Source organism: Peromyscus californicus, unplaced genomic scaffold (genome assembly GCF_007827085.1).
Source record: "Peromyscus californicus insignis strain IS unplaced genomic scaffold, ASM782708v3 Scaffold_8__1_contigs__length_139910024, whole genome shotgun sequence".
NCBI lineage: Eukaryota > Metazoa > Chordata > Mammalia > Rodentia > Cricetidae > Peromyscus > Peromyscus californicus.
Window position 1 is genome coordinate 28,986,660 of NW_026294606.1, and position 24,246 is coordinate 29,010,905.

General features: G+C 46.3%; 1 protein-coding gene across 2 annotated transcripts in view; it reads right to left on the reverse strand.

Moving 5' to 3' along the window:
• The window catches only part of Cdyl (chromodomain Y like), a 153,890-nt gene extending 132,882 nt beyond the window's left edge, over positions 1 to 21,008 (reverse strand). The window contains exon 1 of one of the 2 annotated variants that reach the window (XM_052727854.1): positions 20,442 to 21,008. In XM_052727854.1, the coding sequence (XP_052583814.1) occupies positions 20,442 to 20,465 (24 nt within the window). In that variant the 5' untranslated portion in view covers positions 20,466 to 21,008. The remainder of the gene's footprint in view (positions 1 to 20,441) is intronic. The other variant, XM_052727856.1, reaches the window with a different exon arrangement.
• Positions 21,009 to 24,246: the final 3,238 nt, after the last annotated feature.

The window sequence follows — 24,246 nt, forward strand, 5'->3', positions numbered from 1 at the left end:
AAAAACATCTCATAAGGGGCTGAACTAAAGTCTAACAAAACAAGAACAAACAAACCCCCAACACACACACACACACACACACACACACACACACACACACACACACACACCAAAAGCACCTCATGGCCTGGAGAAATGACTCAGTGGTTGAAGCGTCACACAACAGCAAGCATAAGGACCAGAGTTGAGATCTCTAGAGCCCATAAAGATGGACATGGTGACTCACCAGGAATCCCAACCCTCAGAAGCCAGGGACAGGAAAATAACTGCAAGGTGAGCTGGCGAGCTAGTCTAGGTGTATCACCAAGCTCTGGTTCAACTGAGAGACCATGCCTCAGTGAGTAACATGGAGTGCATCCACCCCAAGCCTCACCCACCCAAGCACAGTAGAAACCCACATTTACATATAAAAATATCAAATGTCATCACACCTGTCAAACCATGGCTTACATTCATTACCTTTGTAGACACTTAAATTTTATTTAAAACAAACCTGGTGATTCCTCTCAGACAAAATTTTCAATCAACTTGCCTGAACAAATCCAATCTCTGATTTTTTTGTGTGCGTGTTCAATGACGCTTTAGGCATCTTTCTAGACATCTTAAATTTAAGTCAGTTAAAAAATGTTCTCAAAGATGATTCATTGAGTTCATTTTCCTTACAGATTGCCTTCATCTTATGTAAAGTTTATTAATTTTCTACCCCATCATTAGTCACTCCTTTCTGTCCACACAAAAGATTTCCATGATGCAATGCACAGGAAACCTACTGGCTGTCTGTGAAATAACTGGGAATTAGCCAAGCCTTATTTAGCTTCCACAGTGGGGTTAGTCAGGTCTGTTGTGTATTTTACTTAGAGACCCCCAGAGATGGTCACAATGAAAGAAAAGGAAGATGGGTATAGTGATTCGGATTCTCATGCCCTTGCTGCCAAGCCTGACAATCTGAGTTCAATTCCCAAGACCCACTTGGTAGTAGAGAACCAACCAACCCTCACGTTCTGATCTGTAAGTACAACATGGCATGAGTGTGCATGCACACACATGCATTCTCATTCTCATTCTCTCTCTCCTCTCTCTCTCTCTCTCTCTCTCTCTCTCTCTCTCTCTCTCTCTCTCTCTCTCAAAATAAACACAAAATATTAGGGGATGGAGTGATGGCTCAAAAGTTACGATTACTTTCTACTCTTCGAGAGGACCTGAGATGGGTTCCTAGTACCCACGCCTGGTGGCTCACAACCACTTATAACTCTAGCTCCAGGGAATCTAATGGCCTCTTCTGGCTTCCACGGGCACCTGTGTAGACAGACAGACATGCTCACACAAAGTAAAATAAATCTTTTTTCCAAATGACTCTACCTTTTATAAAGGAACTATTATCTGTCAACCTACACAGTGAACAGTTTCGGAAGTCCTTGAGTCTCTAAGGCTCATTCCAAGAAAAACAACCTATTTCTGTCACTGAAGTATGAGTATGCATCTTAGAGGGCAATGGCCTCTCAGACACAACAAAATAAGCTCAACCACAGAGGGGACGTTCCCCTCCTGGTGTCTAGCACTCAGCAGACACCGATGTAAATATGAAGCTATGCTTTTAAGCTAACATTAGCAATTAGGTTAAAAGATTTTTAAGTTATTAGTCTTCACATTAAAAGATTGCATTGTGATCGCCAAGCAGTGGTGGCGCATGCCTTTAATCCCAACACTTGGAGGCAGGGGAAGACGGATCTCAGTGTGGTCTAGAGTAAGTTCCAGGCTACATAGAGAAATCCTGTCTCAAACAAACAAACAAACAAACAAACAAAAATCAAAAAATGAAACAAAAACAAGTTTTCATTATGGCAGAGGTAGACAGATGTCTATGAGTTCTAGGCCAGCCAGGGCTACATAATGAGACCCAAAGATTTCATTAGAAGCTGTGAACCTGTAACTTGAGAAGCTAAGAGAGCAGATCACTGAAAACAGTAGTACAAGGACAGCTTGAACAACAGAATAAGACACAGTCTCTTTACTCATTTCATAAACTCAATTGGTTCGGTAAGCCTCCCAAGCATCACCTTCAGCAATGTAGGATGCTTACCAAAAGAGTAAACAGCTTCGTGCTATCATATATCCAAAGTAGACAGCTAGGGAGAAACATCAGTCTTCCCCTGTACGTGCTACTCTTCGCAAACACCATGGACGTCCACAGACAATGAAGACCTGAATGGGGCTGGGGATGTAATTTGGTGAAGCAACACAGCCTGGGGTTGGATCCCCACTACCACACAGGCCTGGTGTGGTGGCACAAACCCATATCCTAGCAATGGGGAGATGGAGGCATAAGAAGCCAAAAAGTTCAAGATCATCATAGAGAGCTTTCAAACCAGACAAATCCCAGGCTGGAGAAGTCGAAGTGGGTACAAAGTCCCACCCCTAACCAAGAAGCTATTTGCACCTGACAGCTAGTAGGGGAGGGGAAAATCAGTTTTCTTCAAAGGGTGACACCGGTGTATTAACCACACCCCAAGGGCAGTCTGAATGGGCAGGAACAGATGGCCAACATGAAACGAACTCTATGTGGTTTGTTTATTGTTGGGGTTTTTTGTTTGCGTGTGTGTATGTGTGTGCGTGTTAAGAGTTTTTGAGAACTTGTGGGGTTTTTTAGTTGTGGGGTGGCGGGAATCTGGGAGAAGCTGAGGGAGAGAGAAGAACAGAACCAAAATATATTGTGTGAAAATTTTTTAGGATTAAAAAATAGTAAGTGCAAGGTCTTCCTTGGCTACCTAGCATGTTCTAGGCAGCCTAGAATATGTGAGATCCTGTCTTATTCAAAACTATTTGTGTGCTGTGATGGTGTGTGCCGTGATGGTGTGTGCCGTGATGGTGTGTCCTGTGATGTGTGTCCTGTGATGGTGTGTGCTGTGATGGTGTGCTGTGATGGTGTGTGCTGTGATGGTGTGTGCTGTGATGGTGTGTGCTGTGATGGTGTGTGTTGTGATGGTGTGCCGTGATGGTGTGCCGTGATGGTGTGTGCCGTGATGGTGTGTGCCGTGATGGTGTGTGCCGTGATGGTGTGTGTTGTGATGGTGTGCTGTGATGGTGTGTGCTGTGATGGTGTGTGCTGTGATGGTGTGTGCTGTGATGGTGTGTGCTGTGATGGTGTGTGCCGTGATGGTGTGTGCCGTGATGGTGTGTGCCGTGATGTGTGTCCTGTGATGTGTGTCCTGTGATGGTGTGTGCTGTGATGGTGTGTGCTGTGATGGTGTGTGCTGTGATGGTGTCCTGTGATGGTGTGTCCTGTGATGGTGTGTGCCGTGATGGTGTGTGCCGTGATGTGTGTCCTGTGATGTGTGTCCTGTGATGGTGTGTGCTGTGATGGTGTGTGCTGTGATGGTGTGTGCTGTGATGGTGTGTGCTGTGATGGTGTGCTGTGATGGTGTGTCCTGTGATGGTGTGTGCTGTGATGGTGTGTGCTGTGATGGTGTGTGCTGTGATGGTGTGTGCTGTGATGGTGTGCTGTGGGAGCAGGAAACTCGTTTCCCACTGAGGACAAAGAACCTATAGGAAAGTGGGAACACACACTTAGTGTAGTTTGAAAGTTACTTGTTTTAGATCAGTGGTTCTCAAATCTGTGGGTCGAAAACCCTTTGGGCAGTCAAACAACCCTTTCTCAGGGGTCATATATCAGATATCCTGCATGTCAGATATTTACATTATGATTCATAACAGTAGCAAAATAAGTTATGAAGTAGCAATGAAATAAAAATTTATGGTTGGGGTCACCACAATGTGAGGAACTGGATTACAGGGTTGTATTAGGAAGGCTTAGAACCACTGTTTTCGATGGATGAAAGGATTGTATTGTTCACCTGATGGGTGTTCAGAAAAAACAGCAAGTAGCTTTTCTGAATGGCAGTGTGTGAAGGGGGACAGGCTAAAGAAGGGGTAGATGAGACAAGAGGGGGGTGGAAATGACAGCAGCAGTCTTCACTCCACTCACACCACACCACCACACCACCACCCCCAGACCAGACAGTGACGCCCTAAGTGTTTACTGCAAAGCTGTGGGGCACATACTATAAGAGCCAAGTTAATTTTGCCACTAATATGCAAAAACTTGTAAAATATATTGAAACTTGAGCCCTTTTAGCTCAAGTTCAGGACTCAAGAGGCTGCTACCTTCAGGGCTTAGAGATGCCAATCACCAGCTACCTTCTCTCTACGAATGACATCAGAGGGCTAGGGATACATTACAGAACTTTGGAAACAACCCTAGGCTCCATAGTTGATCCTTCAAGGACAGCAGATTCTTAATACACACTGGCCCTCTATAGCTCATGGAGCAGCCAGACCTCTTTCTTTACACAGATCTCCCTATGTAGCACAGTATAGCCAGAGCCTGCCTCCAGAACTCAGAAGCTATGATCACAAGCAGCTAGGGAATTCTAAAAGGACTCTTAGGGATAGCATGGACTTTGGGCTCAATACCCAGAGTTTTCTCTGGGTTTGAGAGGAACGCCCAGAGGGAAATGCTGACCAGATGCAGAAGGAAGACTGCCTCCAAGCCAAGTGGGAACATGGATAATGCCTGTTTCCTGGATCGTCCACCTTCCTAGCTGATGTTTAAGGTTCTCCTCCCCCGAAGAAAGAGCTTCTAGATCTAGATCAGTGTTTCTCAACCTTCCTAATGCTGCGACCCTTTAATACAGTTCCTCATGTTGTGGTGACCCCCAAACATAAAATTATTTCCCTTGCTACTTCATAACTGTAATTTTGCTACTGTTATGAATCATAATGTAAATATCTGACATGCAGGATATCTGACATGTGATCTCTGCCAAGGTGTCACGACCCACAGGTTAAGAACCATTGATCTAGATGAAGCCGTATCACTGGGCTATCTCTGGAACAAAGGATAATGCAGAAGAAGCATCCAGAGACTGCTGGAGTGGAAGCTCGAGCTACGAGGCAGGAGAGACTTTAGCTCATCACACATCATCAGGAGGGATGGTTCTTGAAGGCCACCCAGCAGGCACAAGGCTAGACCCCCAGCAGGCACAAGGCTAGACCCCCAGCAGGCACAAGGCTAGACCCTGAATCTCTGAAAAGGAGAGCTGGTAACTGGCAATGTGGGGAAGGAAGCTGGCATGCACAGGCAAACGCTGGCCACACCGGACGTAACCTCCTGAGTCTGAGTGGAGAACGGCAGTCACCCACCATGCCCAGAGGGGACGGGCATTCCCATCCTGCCTTCACTTCCCACCCATTACCCTGAGCAAGAGCCGAGGAACTGTGGGACAGTCCAATCTTTCCCTAGTTTTATTAGGGAACACTCAAGGATGATTTGACCCACCTTCAGAACAACAACATCCTCATTTGCCCTAATGTTTCCTTAAAAGCGGGTACTTTTCTCAAAGGGAGAGCCCTGTCCCATGAAGCAGCTCCCCACAGTTCACCCACATCCCTTCACTACTGCAGAACTAGCCACAGGAACCTCAAGATATTTCGGCTTCCTCTTTAGCAGAACAGAGACTGAAAAAACTTGAATTTTAGAATAACCCCTCCCTATCTCCACCTTGGCACTGTGTTCTTTTCCTCCCTAGGGCCATCTTTCTCACAATGGGAAGAGCACCTGTTGGGTGGCCCTACAGCTACCCAGCTCTGAAGGTTTCTGGTCTTAAAGACTTGAATTCCTCCTACCAACATGAGTACATACAGCTTGACAAGGTCTCATTCTCGGGGCCAGCAAAATGGTCCAGTAGGTAAAGGCACTTGCCACACAAGCCTGGCGGACCTGGGCTTGAAGCCTGGAACCCATGTCACACTGGAAGTCATGTAGAAGAAACCAGCATCAATTCTATTGCTGAAGGAGAGAAGAGACTATATTCTGAAATAATCAGACAGAAAACTCCAAAAACAAACAATTCATAGATTTTTTCTTTTGTAAACTGGCATCACAACTGGATATAGTGATGTATGTCCACTTGGGAGGTGCAGACAGGGATCGGTAGTTCAACTACACAGCAAGTTTGAGGCCAGCATGGGCTACATGTGACCCTGTCGCAAAACAACAAATAAAAAAGGAAACTGGGCACACTGTTAGCAGCATGACGAAATCCCCCAGGAGCCTGCATTTGTACAGCAGGCCCTGGGCAGTGTCCCCGGACTGTACACACTACCTACCATTAGTCACCTGATAGCCATCTGCGCTATAAAAACTACCAGTTACCACGGTGCTCAGAGTTAAGTAACTCGTGTTTTACCTAATGGCCCCAGAGGTTAAGAATTAAAACATGCCAAACAGAGGATATAAAGTACTTCAAGAGAAACAGCACAACTACAGATACTGAGAGGGCGGATAAGCAAGCGAGTGAGTGCACAGTCATAAACCTCGTTAGAGAATAGTTTAATCTCTTACTACGCCTAATTTATAAATTAAGATACCGCAGGTGCGCGTGCATGTGCGTGTGTATTAGTCAGCTTTCCATTCCTGCAACAAAATGCCGGAGATCATCACTTACAGAAGAGACTTTTGGCTGTTTTAGAGATTTCAGCTCACAACTAATTTGTTTCAGGTTGTGTCAGCGAGCATGTGCTGGGAGCCAACTGTTCACCTCACGGTTAGGAAACAAGAGGATACAGGTTCTCACTATTCCTGTGAAGGACATGCCCTCCCCCGCCCCATGACCTGACTACTTCCCATTAGGCCCCAATTCTTAGAGGCTTTAACGCCTCCCAATAGCACCAAGGACCTTTAACACCTGGGCCCTTGGGAGACACTGTAGAGTCAAAGAGCATAAATAAGAAAAAGCACAGCAGAGAGGGATAAAACTACCCATCATTTTAGGTATCAAACTAAGGATGCTACTGGTATATATTCCCTGTACTCTATTACATTCTGAGAAAAGGCACAACAAACCATATGCTAATGAGAATTTTCTGCATGCTTGTGTGCGCACACACACACAGGCACACACTCACCTCTTCTTTAAGCTCAAAACATCACCTGTATATCTGCACCACATCAGAGGGAGTACATACCAGACAGCTGGATGACTAAAGCGGTTTGGCCTCAGAGTTGCTTACACTCTACTTCAGGTGGCTGAAGTATAAGACAAGAAAAACAATCTCCTAGAGCACACAGATAAAAACTTAGCAAAATAAAATAGGCAGTCAGGCCCTGTGCCCTAATCCAGAGCTCTGCAAGGCAGCAAGTGGAGAGCCAAAGTCAAGAGTCAGAGCAAAGTCTGGTGGGGAACGAAGTCAAGTCTAAGACTGGACACGAGAACAAGAAAGCTGGGGAGAGGAATCCTGTCACTACCCAAGGCAGACAACTGAGGTGGACTGAAACGTTGCGGGGCTGCATCCGGAGCCTGTGCTGAAAATGCATGTCATGGTGCTGAAACTTAGTGAAGTACAACTAGCTGTTCACTTCATGCTGTCTGGAAAGCACAGCGAAAGGCAGGGGCCAGAACCCCAAAAGTTCCTTCAAAGACAGCCCCCAGTGATCCAGTTTCCCCAACAATGCCTGCCCCCCCAGCCCCCACCCCATTCTAAAGGGTCCAGCTCTTTCCAATAATGCCACAGGTGCATGATCTATCCAGCCTTTAACAGCAGGCTCTGGAGGACATTCCTCACCCAAACTACAGCACCCTGAAGAGAGTGCAACACCAACACTCTTTAAACAGGAGGCTGAGGGGAGACAAACAGTACACCTTCTGAGTGGCCAGTAGGAAGGTGACCTGACTGAAATCAGTACCTTTAAACTGCACTGAAAAAAGACCAGTTAACCATCACAAATTTCATTTACACATCACCAACTCAGTTTATACTTCTTTCACTTAAGGATTATTCTAGAAAGTAATACTCAAGTTCCTGCTTCTTAAAACAAGCTTGCGCACTCGCACACGCGTGCGGACGCACACATACACACACACACTGCAGGAGACCACAGGCTCCACAAACCACTCTCATGGCTCATCTTCCTGGAACATTTTAAAACATCTCCTAGCGGCCCTCCCTAGGTCTATCGCGTACCCAGCAGTAATCTCTTCACAGTTCTAGGGTAACATAAGATGTAAACAGGTCAGGCCAGCTGAAGGCACTCAACTCTCCACTCCATCTCAGTTTCCTAGGAAAATGTTTGCTCATTTTGCTGCTGTTAGAATAAACGGCATGGGCAAAAACTGTAGAACACATACCATAAAAAAAAAAAAATTAACTTTACACTTATATGCCCATTTTTACAAAAAAATCCTTCTAGATAGTTTTTTTTTCCAACACATAACATGCCTTTGCATCAACACAGCTCACACCTTATGCTCTCTCCAGGGCTCATGAACTCCAAAACTTTTTTATCTCAAGACCAAGAAGTCCCACCACCTTTAGCTCATTTCCTAATGTCATTTACCTGCCTTAGCAGACCTGCGTTCCTCCCTGGCTGCACTTGTATATCCTGCTACGGAAGCCGGTGAACGCCAAGTACACCATGTCTAATATCACGGAGTCCCAGAGTTGACCAATACACACACGCCGCTATTTAACAAACAAAGACTGGGGAGGGGTGTCCCCTAGTTCTCTCCGGTGCTCAACAGCCAAACTCGGGAGATTAGTTACATGGTAAATTAGGAAATGCCGCTGTGGGCATCTACTCGGTGCCCTGAAATTTGCCCAGAAATGACTGACAAAAATAAAGGGACACTTTAACTAAAGAATACTCACAGCCTGCAATCACCAGTGCTGGGGTCTACCAAACAAATGGAGGGAAGGCAGCATCGTCTAGAAAACCGCAAGCAGTGGAAACTATTACAGACGGAAGGCACACACAAACTAAGACACTGCAGACACCGGGCTGACCAGCTATTGGACACCAGTGTGAGAAGAAAGCCTCCCCTCCACACGTCACTTGCACAAATGAAAACATAAAATCCATTTTAAAGATTTTTTTTTTTTCCAATCTTATGTATACTTGTGTAGTGGGTAGCTATAGCTAGAGTTTTCCTGCCTGGCCCACAGTCAGGACAAATCTCTGACACCCGCCAGTCCCACAGCCACTCAGACTCAACCAAGTAAACACAGAGACTTATATTGCTTACATACTGTATGGCCGTGGCAGGCTTCTTGCTAACTGTTCTTATATCTTAAATTAATCCATTTCTATAAATCTATACCTTGCCACGTGGCTCGTGGCTTACCGGCATCTTCACATGCTGTTTGTCATCGTGGTGGCTGGCAGTGTCTCTGACTCAGCCTTCCACTTCCCAGAATTCTTCTCCTCCTTCTCCCGCCTATACTTCCTCCTGCCTGACTACTGGCCAATCAGTGTTTTATTTACTAACCAATCAGAGCAACACATTTGCCATACAGAACATCCCACAGCAGGTAGCCATTCCAACCTTGATCTGGAAGTTCCAACCCCCACTGAGGCTTTGGTAACTGTCAGGCCTACAAGGCAGGGCCAAGAGAGGACCCTGGAGGTAGACTGAGCAGAGTTCTCCAGAGAACACCGCAGGACTACGCCACGCCTTTCCAGACCCTGCCTTTCCTAGACCCTGCCTTTCCTAGACCCTGCAACCTACCTATCCCTTCATTTGTAAGTTACGCCACTAAATAAACCTCCCTTTTAACTACGTGGAGTGGCCTTAATAATTTCACCAATAGTACTTGAGTATGTATGTGCACCACATGTGTGCAGGTACCCACGAAGGCCAGAAGAGGGCATGGGATTACCTGGAACTGGAGTTACAGGCAGTTGTGAGCTATCTGATGTGGGTGCTGGCAACTTAACCCGGTCCCTCCGCAAAAGCAGCAAGTACCCTTTACTCCATCACTCCAGCCCCACATTTCATTTTAATAACAGCAATGCAATCTGTCTTTCTAGGAGAAATCTTTCTTCCTCTCAGATAATTTGTGCAAAGTTCACGTTATAGTTTACCTTCGAAACGCCTGGTAAGATCTGTCCCAAACCAGACACCCCGTGCCCCATTATCACATATAAGCTATGATATCAAACTCCAATCACTAGTAATATCAGCAATCATTGATTGTCTACCACATTCATGTCCCCAGACATCACACTATGGTATCCAAAACCACATTATGTATCCAACCATTCCAGAAGGAAATGCATACCACACACCTAGGACAAAACAATGTGCACAGAGGTGAAGGGCGGTAACTACAGTGTGAAACAAAATGGTCCCACTCGGAAGGGAAGGGTGCTGATGAGGTGTGTTTCAAGGTCCTGTGGAATAAGGACTCGACTATGCAAGGCAGGCTGGATGAAGATGGACGCTGGGGCTGGCAAGATGAGAGCAAGCCAGGCTTGGCTAAGGAAAATTAGAGAAGATATGTTCATAAAGCAAATTAGGGAGGAAGAACTACTATCTCCAGTTCTGTAAGCAGTCCCTATGAAATCCAGTTAACACGTCATTTGCATTTTCACTATCATCAGGTAAATACAGCACGTTGACTCAAACTCTCCAACTCATCATGGTAACTGAAAGTTCCAAATCCGGGTGGGGGGTGGGGGGGAAGCAGGAGCCAACAGCAAATGAGAGTTCTGAGGAACCACCACCACCACCACCACCACCACCACCACCACCACCACCACCACCACAAATAACCAGATCTTTAATAAGATGTGATTCTTCAGGCTTTATTGGGCTTGCAGAAAGCAAGGAAAACCTCAGGCACACCTCCAATTCCAATTCTGGAGAATGAGTAAATCACAAAAATAGATCACCACTCATGGCAGCTAATACTGATCCAGACTGACAGGAATCAACAAGAAGACACCTCTGAGCGAGGGCGTTTCTGGATTAGGTTAGCTCTAGAGGGAGACCCTAGGTAGTTGGTGGTGGTGGCACTACTCCTCGGGCTGGACTTCTGGATGAACAAAAAGGAGAAAGTCAACTGGGCCCCAGCACTCATTCCTCCATGGTCTTGTCTGCAGACACAATGCAACAGCTGCCTCACTCCTGAGTGACTCCTGCGGCCACCTCTACCACCCCACCACACCCCGATCAACCGAATCCCTTACTAGGTAGGCTGTGAGCCAAAGTAAGGCTTTCCATAAGTTACCTCTGCCAGGCACTTGTTACAGTTGTTATAGCTACTGCAACACCCAAGACAAAATGCAAGGGGGGATGAGGGGGTACAATCACAACAACAACAGTCACCCAGAGTATTTAGAAGCAGAAGTACTGTCAAAATACTGAACAGGCAAATTAAAGAAATAGCACATGGCTTCTTAAAATGTTTCCACTCACAACCCTTTCATCCAAGAAATTCTTAACTCCAAGTACCCAAGTATAGAAAATGAGTATAAAACCCAAACATTTATTGATACAAATCTTAATTTAAAACAACTTCTTGGCATACATATAATTTAACTGTTTATTTAAGAATAGAGCAAATTTAGTACTTTTTTTAAACAAAGAACAACTTGGTTGAATGTGGTACTGCAGGACACAGAGCACCCCTGGTGTTTGTCAAACAACTGTTGAACTGTCAATGCTGAGCACGCCACTTCACCTAAATGCATAGTACGAAAGGGCAGAAGGTCTAGAGCTATTCCAGAAAGTGCTGGATGTTCTTCTGCCCTAATCTCAAGCAAAATGTAGCATTTTTCTGAAACTCAAGTCAGCAACTTAAACAATTTTAAAATCAAATATTCTAACACATACAATCCAAAGACATACTAATTTGATACTTACATGCTAAAGAATGAAAATAGACAACTATTAAGTCTTTCTTTTCCATAATTAAACCACAGCTTCTTGCTCCTAAAAAAGAGCAGAAAACTTGTATGTACAATACAAACACCGCAGTGGTAATGTCATGGCAATCCATGATATACAGGTCTCAGATCTGAGCCAGGATCTCAGGCAGCAACAGCCGCCATTGTACGTGGTGACAGCATTCACTGCAAGGTCCAACTGTTATATATTAAGAACAGGCTGTAGCTACAGTGAAGTCACCCAGAGCCACACAGGTGTACTGCCAGCAACACCTCAAGTTCATTAAGCATTTGCTTTTGATTTCTACACATTCAGAAGCCTTTTACTATTGCCAAATTTTTCACAACTCTCCACATTCAGTTAGGTGACCCACTGAACTGGAATTACCAAATTAAACTCAGTTCAAAGGACTAGGGTCAAGGAAATACAAGGTTATCTCACAAAAAGAAAACAAACAGAGCAACAACGTTCATATATGAATAGAAAAGGGAAGTTAAAAAATGAAACAGAATCAAGGAGATGGAAATGAGAGGCTAAGCAATAAGGAGACAAAAGATGACGCAACAGACAGCTACATGGGATCCCAGGAGAGTAGAAGAGTGTACTGCTGCACACCAGCACTGAAAAGGCTGGGGGCCAGAGGATGCCTGTCTGGAGAGACAGGGCCACACAGCAAGACCCAACAAAGCTTCAGAGGAAGAGTGGACACAGAGAGAAGAAACAGTATCTGCAGACAGAATGCCCTGATAAGACACGAACTCACAAAAGCAGTATAACATATACCAAGCTAATTTGTAATAGAAGTGTCACAGAACATACAAGGTAGTAGAACTCCAAAACAGCAAAGTCCAAGAAAGGATCTCCAAGGCAACCAGAAAGAGACTGATTTCTTTGAATGGAACTAGATCCAGCACAAGCAAGCTCCTCAAGAATGATGAGAAAGCAGATGATGGAATCACATCTTGGAAATGCTGCAAGACAATGAGCAGTTTAAAAATAAATAGAAAAAGAACCAATGAACTGGCTTTTTTTTCAATACCCCCTACCCACTGCCAGGGCTCAGGGACCATAACACAGGCAAAGAGAGGGTAAAAAAATTGTAAGCGGAGGATCAGAGTGAAACAGCATCCTCTGGCCATGACAGGACGGATGCACTCAACTCACAGCAGCTGTTGTTGCCTGCACAAGACCTGTGTAAGAACATGCCAACCAACCTTCTAGCATGGAGTGTCCAGAGGTTCACGAGGCCCCACCCACAGCTCAAGAGTTATGGACAGTTGACGACTTCTACAGATGGGAGAGTCAGTTTTCTAAGGGTGTGGCCCCTGATAGGTTAACTATGCTCATGTGGGTGGCCCTACACCCATGAGTACGTGTACGTACACACACACACACACACACACACACACACACACACACACACACACACAGGCAGCAAAAAATTGGATTCAGTGGATTATTTAGAATAAAATAGGGGAATGGGTAAGAAAGTAGGGAGTGACTCTAGAAGGAGTTAGGGGGAAGAAGGGTGTGAATGAGTTCAAAATATACTGCATGAAATTCTTAAAGAATAATAAAATACTATACTAAAATGTGTATGTTGCTATTAGCTGAGAATAACCTGCTGTAATTATAGCATGGTTTTTGTAAACTCAATGGTAAACCACAAAGCAAAGCATACAAAATTAGCATTAGGAAGAAGATACATGTGTGGTGGCATTGTGTTCCCCAAAATACTGTGTGATCCTAATAAACTTATCTCGGGTCAGAGAACAGAACAGCCACTAGATATAGAGGCCAGAAAACGGTGGCACACACACCTTTAATCCTATCACTTGGGAGGCAGAGATCTATCCGCATCTCTGTGAGTTTAAAGCCACACTGGAAACAGCCAGGCATGGTCACTCACGCCTTTAATCCCAATAAGCGAGCCTTTAGTCCCAGGAAGTGAGGGCAGAAAGCAGAAAGGTATATAAGCCGTGAAAACCGGGAACTAGGTTGGTTAAGCTTTCAGGCTTTCAAGAAGCAGTTCAGCTGAGGTCCATTTGGATAAGGACTCAGAGGCTTCCAAACTAAGGAAACAGGATCATCTGAGGAACTGGCGAGGTAAGGAAGCTGTGGCTTGTTTTGTCTCTCTGATCATCCAGCATTTACCCCAATACCTGACTCCGGGTTTGTTTTTATTAATATGACCCTTTAGGATTCATGCTACATACATGTCCTAATTTGCTCTGAGAAACACCATTACCAAAAGTAACTTGGAGGGCCCAGAGGCCCCTGAGCAGGAACTAGTTCCTTGAGGACTAGCTTTCATGATATAAAAAGAGCCATGCAAGCTTCCAAAGGAGGGAAACAACTAAGTCCCACCCTATGACATCTGTGAACCACAACAACAATCAGCATGACACAGTGGCCCTACCTGGGCAGTAACAGCATGCATTCCTTGGCAGTAACCAAGGGTTCTCCATTTGGATGTAAAACCCACTCAACAAAGGGAAACTCATGCTTACTACTGGAAACCCAGGGTTAGCTAACTTGTAGATCTCAGAGGAGAATCTACAACCACCATTTTACTAAACCAGCATCCCTAACTACAATCTAAATAGTTCACCCCTCATCAAGGAAACTCTCTTTGCAACAGTCGGAGACATTACAGAAAAACCACAACCAATCAAATGCAGAACTGTGGAGTCTAGTTCCAACTGACACATCTACAAGATGACTCCTGAACCTAGGGCTCAGTAATCACTGCAGAAGCAGGGTTCTGGGCGTGTTGTCTAGCCAGAGCATCAGGGAGTTTGCACTGAGATTGTGTCTTCCAGAAATGTCAGAAGCTATACCCATAAGGTCTCATCATTGACTGCCTAATCATGAGCTGAACAAGGACAACAGACACGCTAAAGGAGACAGGAAAAGCTCTGTAGACCTCCTACAGACAATCTGATGGAGGCATTTTCTCAACTCAGGTTCCTCTTCACAGATAAATCTAGCTTCTAGCTTCTAGCTGACCAAAAACTAAACAGGACAATACAAAAGAACAGAGCAGAAACAAGTGAAATACAAACTGGGAGGGGTTGTATGTGGAGAGGTGTAAAAGAAAAAAAAAATCCAAATCAACAAACTTTTAGCTGAACCAAAAGAAAAAAAAAAAAGAATTTTTAACAAAAACAGAGCAGAAATGCAAGGCTCATGAGACTTACAAACTAGTAGTCACTAATAAAGTGGATACCCCCAAAGAACAAATTTGAAGGTGAATACACAATCAAGACTGAATGATGTAAAGACATAGGAAATCTGAACAAACTAGTAATGAGTAAGGAGACTAACTCAGTAGTAATGAAATGTCTCCCAGGAAAGCAAAGACTAATGGATTCACAACTGAATTCTTCTTAACACTTAGAAAAACAAAAGCACAACTAGAGGACGGTACCAGATCATACCCAAATGAATATAGGTGCAACAACCCTCAACAAAATGCTAGCAAACCCAATTCGATGGCAGATAAAAAAGAAAAACTCATCTACCAGGATAAAATGTGATTCACACTAGAATGCAAGGATGGTTGAACAGCACAAATACAACACATTAACAAAACAGAGAACAGAAACTAGATGATCATTTCACAGGATGCTGAAAAAGCATTTGATAAAACTCAACAGTCCTCCAGGATAAAGACCCTCATGAATCAGTTAGTGATCCCAATAAAGGGTATGGATGACAATACCACGGATAGCGTTGCATTGAACAGGTAAAAGTTACACACTTTTCCTCCAAGATCTGGAGCAAGAACAGATACTCTCATCACTTCCATTCTACATACTGAATGTCCTAGACAGGGCAGGAGAAAAAAAACAGATTGAAAAGAAATTCAGCTATCCCTGTTTACATATAGTATCATTTCATATACAGAAAACCAATGATTCCACCGAAAACCTTTTGTGGAATACAAAACCAACATAAAAATCAGCAGTGTTTCTACACACTAAAAGCAAAGTATCTGAAAACCAAGCAAGACATCACATTTACAACTTATAGTTGTAGCAAAATAAAGTGAAAGACTTACGAATGAACTTAGCTATAACAGGGTAGGAGTTGTAGCTCATTGTTAGGGCACCTGTCTATCACAGAGAAGACCCTAGGCTGGATCCTAGCACCACACACACACATAAAAGTAGGTGACTGCCAAACATTGATGAAAGACACAAATAAATGTAAAGGTATACCATGTTCATGGATTAGAATCAAGAATATGGTTAAAGCTGGGTAGTGGTGGCAGCGGCGGCGGCGGCGCACTCCTTTCATCCCAGCACTCAGGAGGTAGAGCCAGGCAGATCTCTGTGAGTTTGAGGCCAGCCTGGTCTACAGAGCAAGATCCAGGATAGGCACCAAAAACTACACAGAGAAACCCTGTCTCGGAAAAAAACAAACAAAACAAAACAAAATTCAATCCCCAGAAGGAAGAGGAAGAATGCTGAAAGTTGTCCTCTGACCTCCACACACACACACACACACACACACACACACACACACACACACACACACACACACACACATATCATACACAGAATAACCAAGTCTTAAAAAGTACAATCAAGTACCTTCTGTTAGAATGACTCTGAAAATCACAAAAGATATCCACTAGTAAGGGCACAGAGAAAAAGCAAATCCTGTACACTGATGGTGGGACTGTGAATTAGTACAAGCACTGTAATACTACTATACAGGGTCCTGGAAATGAGAATGAGATCTTCCAGATGATCCAAAGGAAATAAAGCCAGTATGCTGAAGAGCACCTGTACTCCATGTTTACTGCAGCACTGTTCATACTAATCCAGACATGGAGTGGGCTTGAGCTCATCAAAGGACGAATAAAGAGAATATGGTATATGTACACATAGGATACCATTCCACCAATAAAAAGAAGTTTCTGTCATTTGTGACATTGATAAAAATGGAAGTTATTAAGCTAAATGAAATAAGTCAAGGACAGAAAGAAAGATACCATGAACTTACTTGTAATCTCATAGGAGAGCAAAGTAGAACAGAGGTCAGTTGAGGGAGAACAGGCTTGGGACATGTTGGAAGAGTAAAACAGAAGGAATACATGGAGTCTTCTGTAAAGCAATGGTGACTGTGGAATGAGGATATACTGCACTATTGAAAATGTTCACTGTGTACTGTTTTCACCACAAAAATAATGAGAGGCACTGTGTGTCAACCAGCCACATTTAAGGGATTGCACAACATACACATACTTTAACATGACAGCTTGTGCATGATAAATACATACAACTGTATAACAATTTTTAAAATGCAAATTTTAAAACAAAAGATGTTTGGTCTCTTACAAAATCTATGTTCTTATTTATGCTTATCAAAGGATGCTTTAGGCACACCTGAGTTTGATGTCAGGAGCCTTTGGCTGGAAGGACGGAAGGAGACTCCAAAGCTGCCCTCGTAACTTCTTCTGCACATGCACCATAAGGTATGAATACACATGGGAAGGGGCACATGCATGCCGTGCACACCCAAACATGCTTTCACTCAGACCTGGCTGCTGGAGATGCAGAGAGTTAAGTCTATTCTATCCTTCAACTAGTTAGCAGCTCTTTGGATTCTGAAAGACTAATGTTCTACCCTTTTGTAGACTGTTCCCTTGTTTTTCATTCACAAAACATAGCTCCGATAGTCACTTAGTCCTACTTAGGACCTACTACTATATACAAGGTTCCATGTTAAGTGGTAAAGACATAAATGAAAAACTCCAGCTTAGTGAGTCATAAGACAACTCACTGGTGTTCATGAAGCTCTAAGACCCACCCTCCTATGTAGGCAGGTACTTAAGGGCAAGACTTTTCAGTATGCTCATCTGTAGAACCTCAGGCCAAAAACAGAACATTTCAACTTAGGGACAACCAGAAAAAAAGAACATGACAAAACTATTATCCCTTGACCCGGCCTCTAAAGCACATGGTGTTCTGCCCAGCCAGCCAGACGACAGTGCCCATCTACAGTAGGACATCACTCCTGCCACACAAAGCCTCTGGGAGCAAACTCTGTATCTTTCTAAACAAAAACGGGACTTGGGCATTTTAGATCAGTTACAGGACAGCACTGAGTGCTCCTCTTTCTATATGCTTGCTGTAGGGGTGTGCTTTGTGTATTTTCTCACACAAACCTCACAGCTCTCCAAGGGAAGCATTGATCCCAACTTCACAGATGAGGAAACAGCTTTCAAGGCTAATTTACTCAACGTGACAGCTGGAACTCAGTAACAAGCTATTTGACTCCACATCCAGCCTCTTCAGCCACTGTGCAAAACTTTCAAATATCAATTTTCTTTTCCCCTTTTCTCTTCCCTTTCTTTCTTCCCTTTCCTTTCCTTCCTTTCCTTCCTTCCTTCCTTCCTTCCTTCCTTCCTTCCTTCCTTCCTTCCTTCCTTCCTTCCTTCCTTCCTTTGTGTAGCTTTGTGCCTTTCCTGGAACTCACTCTATAGGCCAGGCTGGCCTCAAACTCACAGATCCTCCTGCCTCTGCCTCCCAATTGCTGGGATGAAAGGCGTGCGCCGCCGCCGCCGCCGCCGCCGCCGCCGCCGCCACCACCCCCCAGCCCCTTTTTCTTTAAATGTACTTATTTTATGTGTGTGTGTTTGTGTGGGCACCAAGTGACAATCTGCAGGAGTCACAGTTCTCTCCTGTAGATGACACTGACCAAACTCTGGCAGTGAGGTTTGGTAGCAAGAGCCTTCACCTGTTGACCCCTCTCACTAACTGCCCCTTTGTTTGTTTGTTTGTTTGTTTGTTTGTTTGTTTGAAACATGGGCTCACTATGCAGCCCAGACTGTCCTGGAGTTCCTGATCCTCCTGCCTCAGCCTCGTGAGTCCTCAGATTAGAGGTGTGTACTACCTCAACATCAACTTTTCACTGTAATACAGTCACAATGTTTCCAGCAACTAAAGAAGTTAGAAGCGAGCCTAAAAGATACTAACCAGGACACACCTACATTGACTTTCGTGACTTCAAACCATAGCTCTATGTTATCTTTTCCCTCAAAACAAACTAACGAAACACCCAGACTCAGAACTCCCATTGCATAGGTGAATGCACCTGTTCCAAGAGATGCTTTTTCAGAGGACCGCCCATCTCTCTCTATGACACCTCCATACCACAGGCATTCAAAAACATCCTGAATGAACACAAACCTTAGTATAAAATGCTATTTATAAATGCCACCTGTCAGAAAAATGGTTGAGTAGAAAGCAGGAAGCTAAAGAAAAAACACAGACAGTAACTTCACTAATTCATAACACAACAGTGATCAGTGGTCATCTCCTGTACTCACGAAGGATACAACTTACGTATAATGTGCACCACTTGCCCAAATACCAATGGGGCTGATATTTGGAACCCCCAAAACACTCAACAGTGAACATGCAAGACTAAGCCACCAAAGAAATGATCTAATGTGGAAAGTAAATCCCCACCTTGTTCACACTCAGTACTTTCTGTACTTTCCACGACTTGGCCAGTAGTAAGACATCTTGCCTACCTCCTAGCCTCTACTGTGCTGGTTCCCACTAAGACATGTTCATTCCTGGAAGCAAGGCTTCTCGGGAACCGGGAGTTTTCTCTTTATATCCCCCAGTGATCTATGAGCATCTTGAATACACTTAGGGGACTGCTAATATGTAAAATAGTTGAAAGGGGGAGGCAATTTTCAGTGATAGGTACAGCATACTGAAGCACAAATCAAGGGCAGGCAACAATCTCCCCTTTAAGTCTACATTAGGTAGCCTTCTTTTGCGGACTTTTGTAAACATTTGTTTTTCTTAAAAGCAACTAAACAAACATAAACTTGCTACAGGGCTCTCATTGTTGTCAACAAAGCTTCAGTCCACACCAAAAGCAGTAATACACACAGGAGGCACACCTTGGAAGGATCACATAAGGCTGTAGTTACAGATGCTTATTTCAATCCCTAAACACCTAGGTCCCTAAAGGTATCGTAAAGGTTGAGTCTGGAGAGAATCCGGAAAGTTTTAGTCTCTTAAAAAGATGTTTTATAAATATGTGAAATCAGAGAACCACTTAATCCAAAGGCAAAACCCTCTTCTGTACTCCCAGGAAGTCTACTTTGAAATAAGTCAAGAAGTTACGTGGAGACATTCAGAATTCGCCCAAGATCCAGACCGATAACTCTCAAACTTATAGTTAAAGCTGGCAAACCCATCACCCATAACTCATCGTCTCGACAGTACCCTTTCCTACTCCCAAGGCTGCGACGACGGCGCATCGGCGTTTAAGTTCAATTTCCTGGCTCCGGCCACAATGCTAACCTAATTAAAGCATGTGGTCAACGTTCAGCATTTTCGGTGCGATATTTTGCATCCCTCTGGCTAGTACCCGAGTGGAGACAGCCGCACGGGCCCCCCGCGAGGCGACACCCTGTCCACCAGGCTCTAGCAAACGGGCAGGAAAAGCACCCCCGCGCCGCCCACGGACCCTGTCGCGCGCAGACACGGGCTCCCCTCGCCAGCAGCACTTTGGGCTGAGTCTGAGCAAGTCGTTCGTGTCAGCGCCACTTCCCCCCGGCCCGGCAACTCCGGCGCCCCCGCCCGCCGGCCGCCGCTCGCTCGGGGGGCTGGCGCACGCTTCCCGTCCAGCAAGAGGGGCACCGAGGCCCGCGGGCCGGGGGCGCCGCCGGGGGGAGGGGAGTACCTCGTACAGCTCCTCGGAGGCCATGGTGGGCGGCGCAGGGGCGCGGCGGGGTCGGGGCGCGGCACCCGGCGGCAGACACTTTGTTCCAGTTGGGTCCTTGCGTGGCCTGCGCTTCCTGCTCCGCGGCCGGCGCCGGGCGCAGTGCACGGACCAGCCTCTCGCTCCGGGCGGCCGGTGCGGGCCGGCGGCAGCGGGGTTGTGCGCAGGAGCAGCTGCGCAACGCGCCCTAGGCGCCCGCGCTCAGTGCCCGGCGGGCCGGCTGAGGCTCAGGCGCGGGCTCATCGCGCTCGCCAGGGGCCGGACGGGCTGGGGCGGGCGCGGCGGTCGTGCGGGCGGTGCGGCGGGATCCGCGGCGCCCGGTCTCCGGTGTAGTGCAAAAAGCTTCCTACTTGCGACCGAAAAACCTGCCCCGGCTACTGAGCATGCCCAGTGCTGCCGCCCGGCCCGGCGGAGCAGTACTCCCGCGCTCCGGGTTTTCGGGCCGCCCTCACGGGAGGGGCGGGAGGCGGCGGGGCGGGGCGGCCGAGGGGAGCACGGACTCCGTTCCGGGCCTGGGCGCGGGCGGCGGGCTGCAGGGAGCAAGCCGGCAGGAAGGGGAGGAGTCGGTTGGGGTGGGCGGGGCCGTGTAGGGTGGTGGGCGGAGCCAGCGGTTGTGGGCGGGGCTCCGAGTTGCCCAAGTCCCGTTCCCCGGGGTCGGCTTGGCCACGGCACCGCCCACCGGCCCTGCCTGGACGTGGGCGCTAGTTGCCCGGCAGAGGGCGGGACCGGGCGGCGCATGAGGGTCGTGGAGGATGACCGTGCCTGCTAGGGCAGGTAACCCAAGCCGAAGTTGAGCGTGAAGGAACCTGGCGGGCTGGTGGGCTCGCGTCTGGAGTCGCGACCCGACGGCGGCGGCCGCCGTGCTCTTAGCGCCTGTGACCGGGAGAGCGCAGTGTCTGCCTCCGTGCGCCCACAGCGGGCGCCGGCCGGGGACAGCGCCAGCAACCTAGGGGCCAGCGGTGTGGCCAGGTGGAGTCTCCCGCCCTGCCACGTGCCCGCCGCCCCCGTGGCCGCAGCCAAGACCCGGAGCCGGGACCGCGCGCCCCGCCGCGTGTCGCCAGCTGGGCCTCCTGCCGGGGTGGGATCTGGGCGCGGCCGTCTAGCTCTGCCCGCAGCTTCCCCACGCCAGGCCTCGGGTTCCTCCTGAAGTGTCCAGCTCCCCTTAAGGGGAGCGGAGAGGAGTGTTCCGAATGTGGACTCCAGGAGGTCTGCGTTCTAAAGGACCAAAGCTGTCAATGGTGACGCGTCTTGAGGGGACCGAGTAGACAACACTCCCTCTTCGTCTGCTGCAATGGGCTGGCCTTTCCTCATGTATAGGTGAGACGTGTAGAGTGGGCCCGGCCCGCAAGGTTCATCCACCGGGAAACTGGACGTTTCTTTGTCGTTGGGGAAGAAGGCTACCGGACCAGCTTCCCCAAATAGCCAACAACACAATGGAAAGACCCCTCGGGGCACTACGGATACTTTCTCCCTCTAAGCCCTACTGGAAGTCAACATCACTTCCCTCTGCTCCCAGTGCTTCCCTCTCCGGTCCTTAGAGCTCCACCCTAACCGACCTTCCCGACATTGGGCTCCTCATACCAGTTTTCTTAAAACCCAACTGGTTTGTGTACAACAGCATTCTAACAGCCACAAACGTCGAGAAGTTCCCAGCCTTCCCCATACCCAGGTTAAAAAACAACAACACACCAGCTCCTTGAGTGCCTGGCATTACAAACCCCAGGTCTTCGAGAGGGTGCCCGTGCTAGTGACTGCCATGCCTGCAAAGCCCTCTTAGACTCCTAGCACCGAAAGCGTGGTCTTCCGGACTTGTCTCCGGGGACTCCCAAAGCACTCAGTGCGTGCTCCAAGGCAGCGCTTATCAGTATATTTTAGTGTTATCCACTCATCTTCAAATTGGAACTTCCAGCCCTAGGCACTATCCTGTACATATGAAATAAGTTGATATTCAGTGAGCAGGAATTCCAGTGGCCAAAGAAAAGCATAATCAAATGCCTAAACAAGAACCACAAATTAAGGAGTCCTACTCATCAACTATTTGAGGCGCCTCAAGCTCCGCCTTTCCCAGGTAGCTCAGCCAATGCTGTCCCACCTCCTAACAGGCCGCCTTCTCACTTAGCAGTTTCTTTGTTTGCTTCACTGGAGGGTCACCTCGAGTCCTGCTAATTATTCAACATAATTGTTAAACTCCTCGAAGCTAAGAATTAGGACTTTGAACAAAAGCATCTCAAAGCCCTTGGCGCACTAACACCATGTCAAGTGCTCAAGTGATGACCAAACACCGTATAAACAAATTGAAAACAAACAACAACAAAAACAGGGATCCTCGACATACAATGAGCAGCTAACATCTCACATTCAAACCCATGTACATGAGTGGACACCAAAATAAGTATAAACATTTCTATTTCCACCACGCTCACACCAATCACTGCTACTTTCTGGACAGAATCTATTAACGATTTTCAAGGTGTTGCATCGTGTATTATCTCTAAAGAGCCTTCAATCCTATCCCTGTCCCAAGAAGGAGACAAGAGGATGGAGAGAGACATAGCGACCATAATCAGACTCTGGGCTAGTACATAGAGAGGAAACCTTCCCCGTGGTGGAAAAGACAGAATGGAGTGGAGGTGGGGGGAGGGATAAGAGCCTTAGTAGAGTCACCCAGAAAAGTTCACATTTGACAACATGGAAGATCTAAATTATGCTAGCCACAAGTAGTCCTCTACGTTGAAGGTGTAACCCCTGGTAGACTCTGCCAAATCGGGAGCAAGCCCTTCTAAACTCAGCATCAATTGCCCCTCCTCCAATGACTTGGTTTCCACGGCAGGAGACCAGCACTCAGGTTCTCAACTAGTGATCAAAAATCTCACCACATTTTCAACTGTCCATTTACCCCCTCTTTCCTGACCTCCTTGTTTCCCTCCGTTTACAACAACCACTGGATTATTAAATGCTATTTTGCATATATAGTTTACGTCATCAGTTGAATTTCTTACTTTCAAATGTTGCTTTCCTCCTCCACTTTTTAATATAAACATTTTATCAGTGCTTATAACAAAAGTAAATATGCTCAAGATCACTTTGTGGCTTTGAGTTTATACCATCTTTATGAAATAGTGCAGTTTTTACCCAAGTTACCAAGACCACGTGTGTGGGTGTGGAAGTACTTTGTGGATTAAGAAATCAAGTTCCCACACTCTTCAGAAAAACGGTACCAAAAATACATACCACACAGTAGTATCTTTAAAAGGTACGTAGTACATTAGTACACATGTGCACCTTACAAATCTTAAAAGGCTATGGAAGGGCCATCACGAGACAATGGACACACGTAATTAGAACACAGATCTGTGTGATAAGCTTCAACTCTTACCTGGCTTGAAGCAGCGGAGGAGATCCACACAGTCCATTTTACTCCTTCTCCAGAAACACACAAGCCAATACTCAAGTACTACTCTTCGGATCGGGCGCCATAGCTATTTTCCACCTCTGGAGAGCAATGACTGAACACAAAATTCAAGGTCTCCTCTTTCTCCCTTCCTTCTTCCTCAACAGCCAATGCAGGCGACAGCCGGTCCTATTCTCCCAATAATCTGCATTCCATCTACATTTGAATCCCAAGGCATGCTGGAGGAGATGGGGGATGGGACTTTAAAGACAAAAGAAGCCAAAATCAAGCACCAAAGGCTCTCTGAGCCAAAGGCATTTTCAGGATGGGTAGCTGTGAAAAGCTGCAGATCAAGATTGCCTACAGCAATTATGT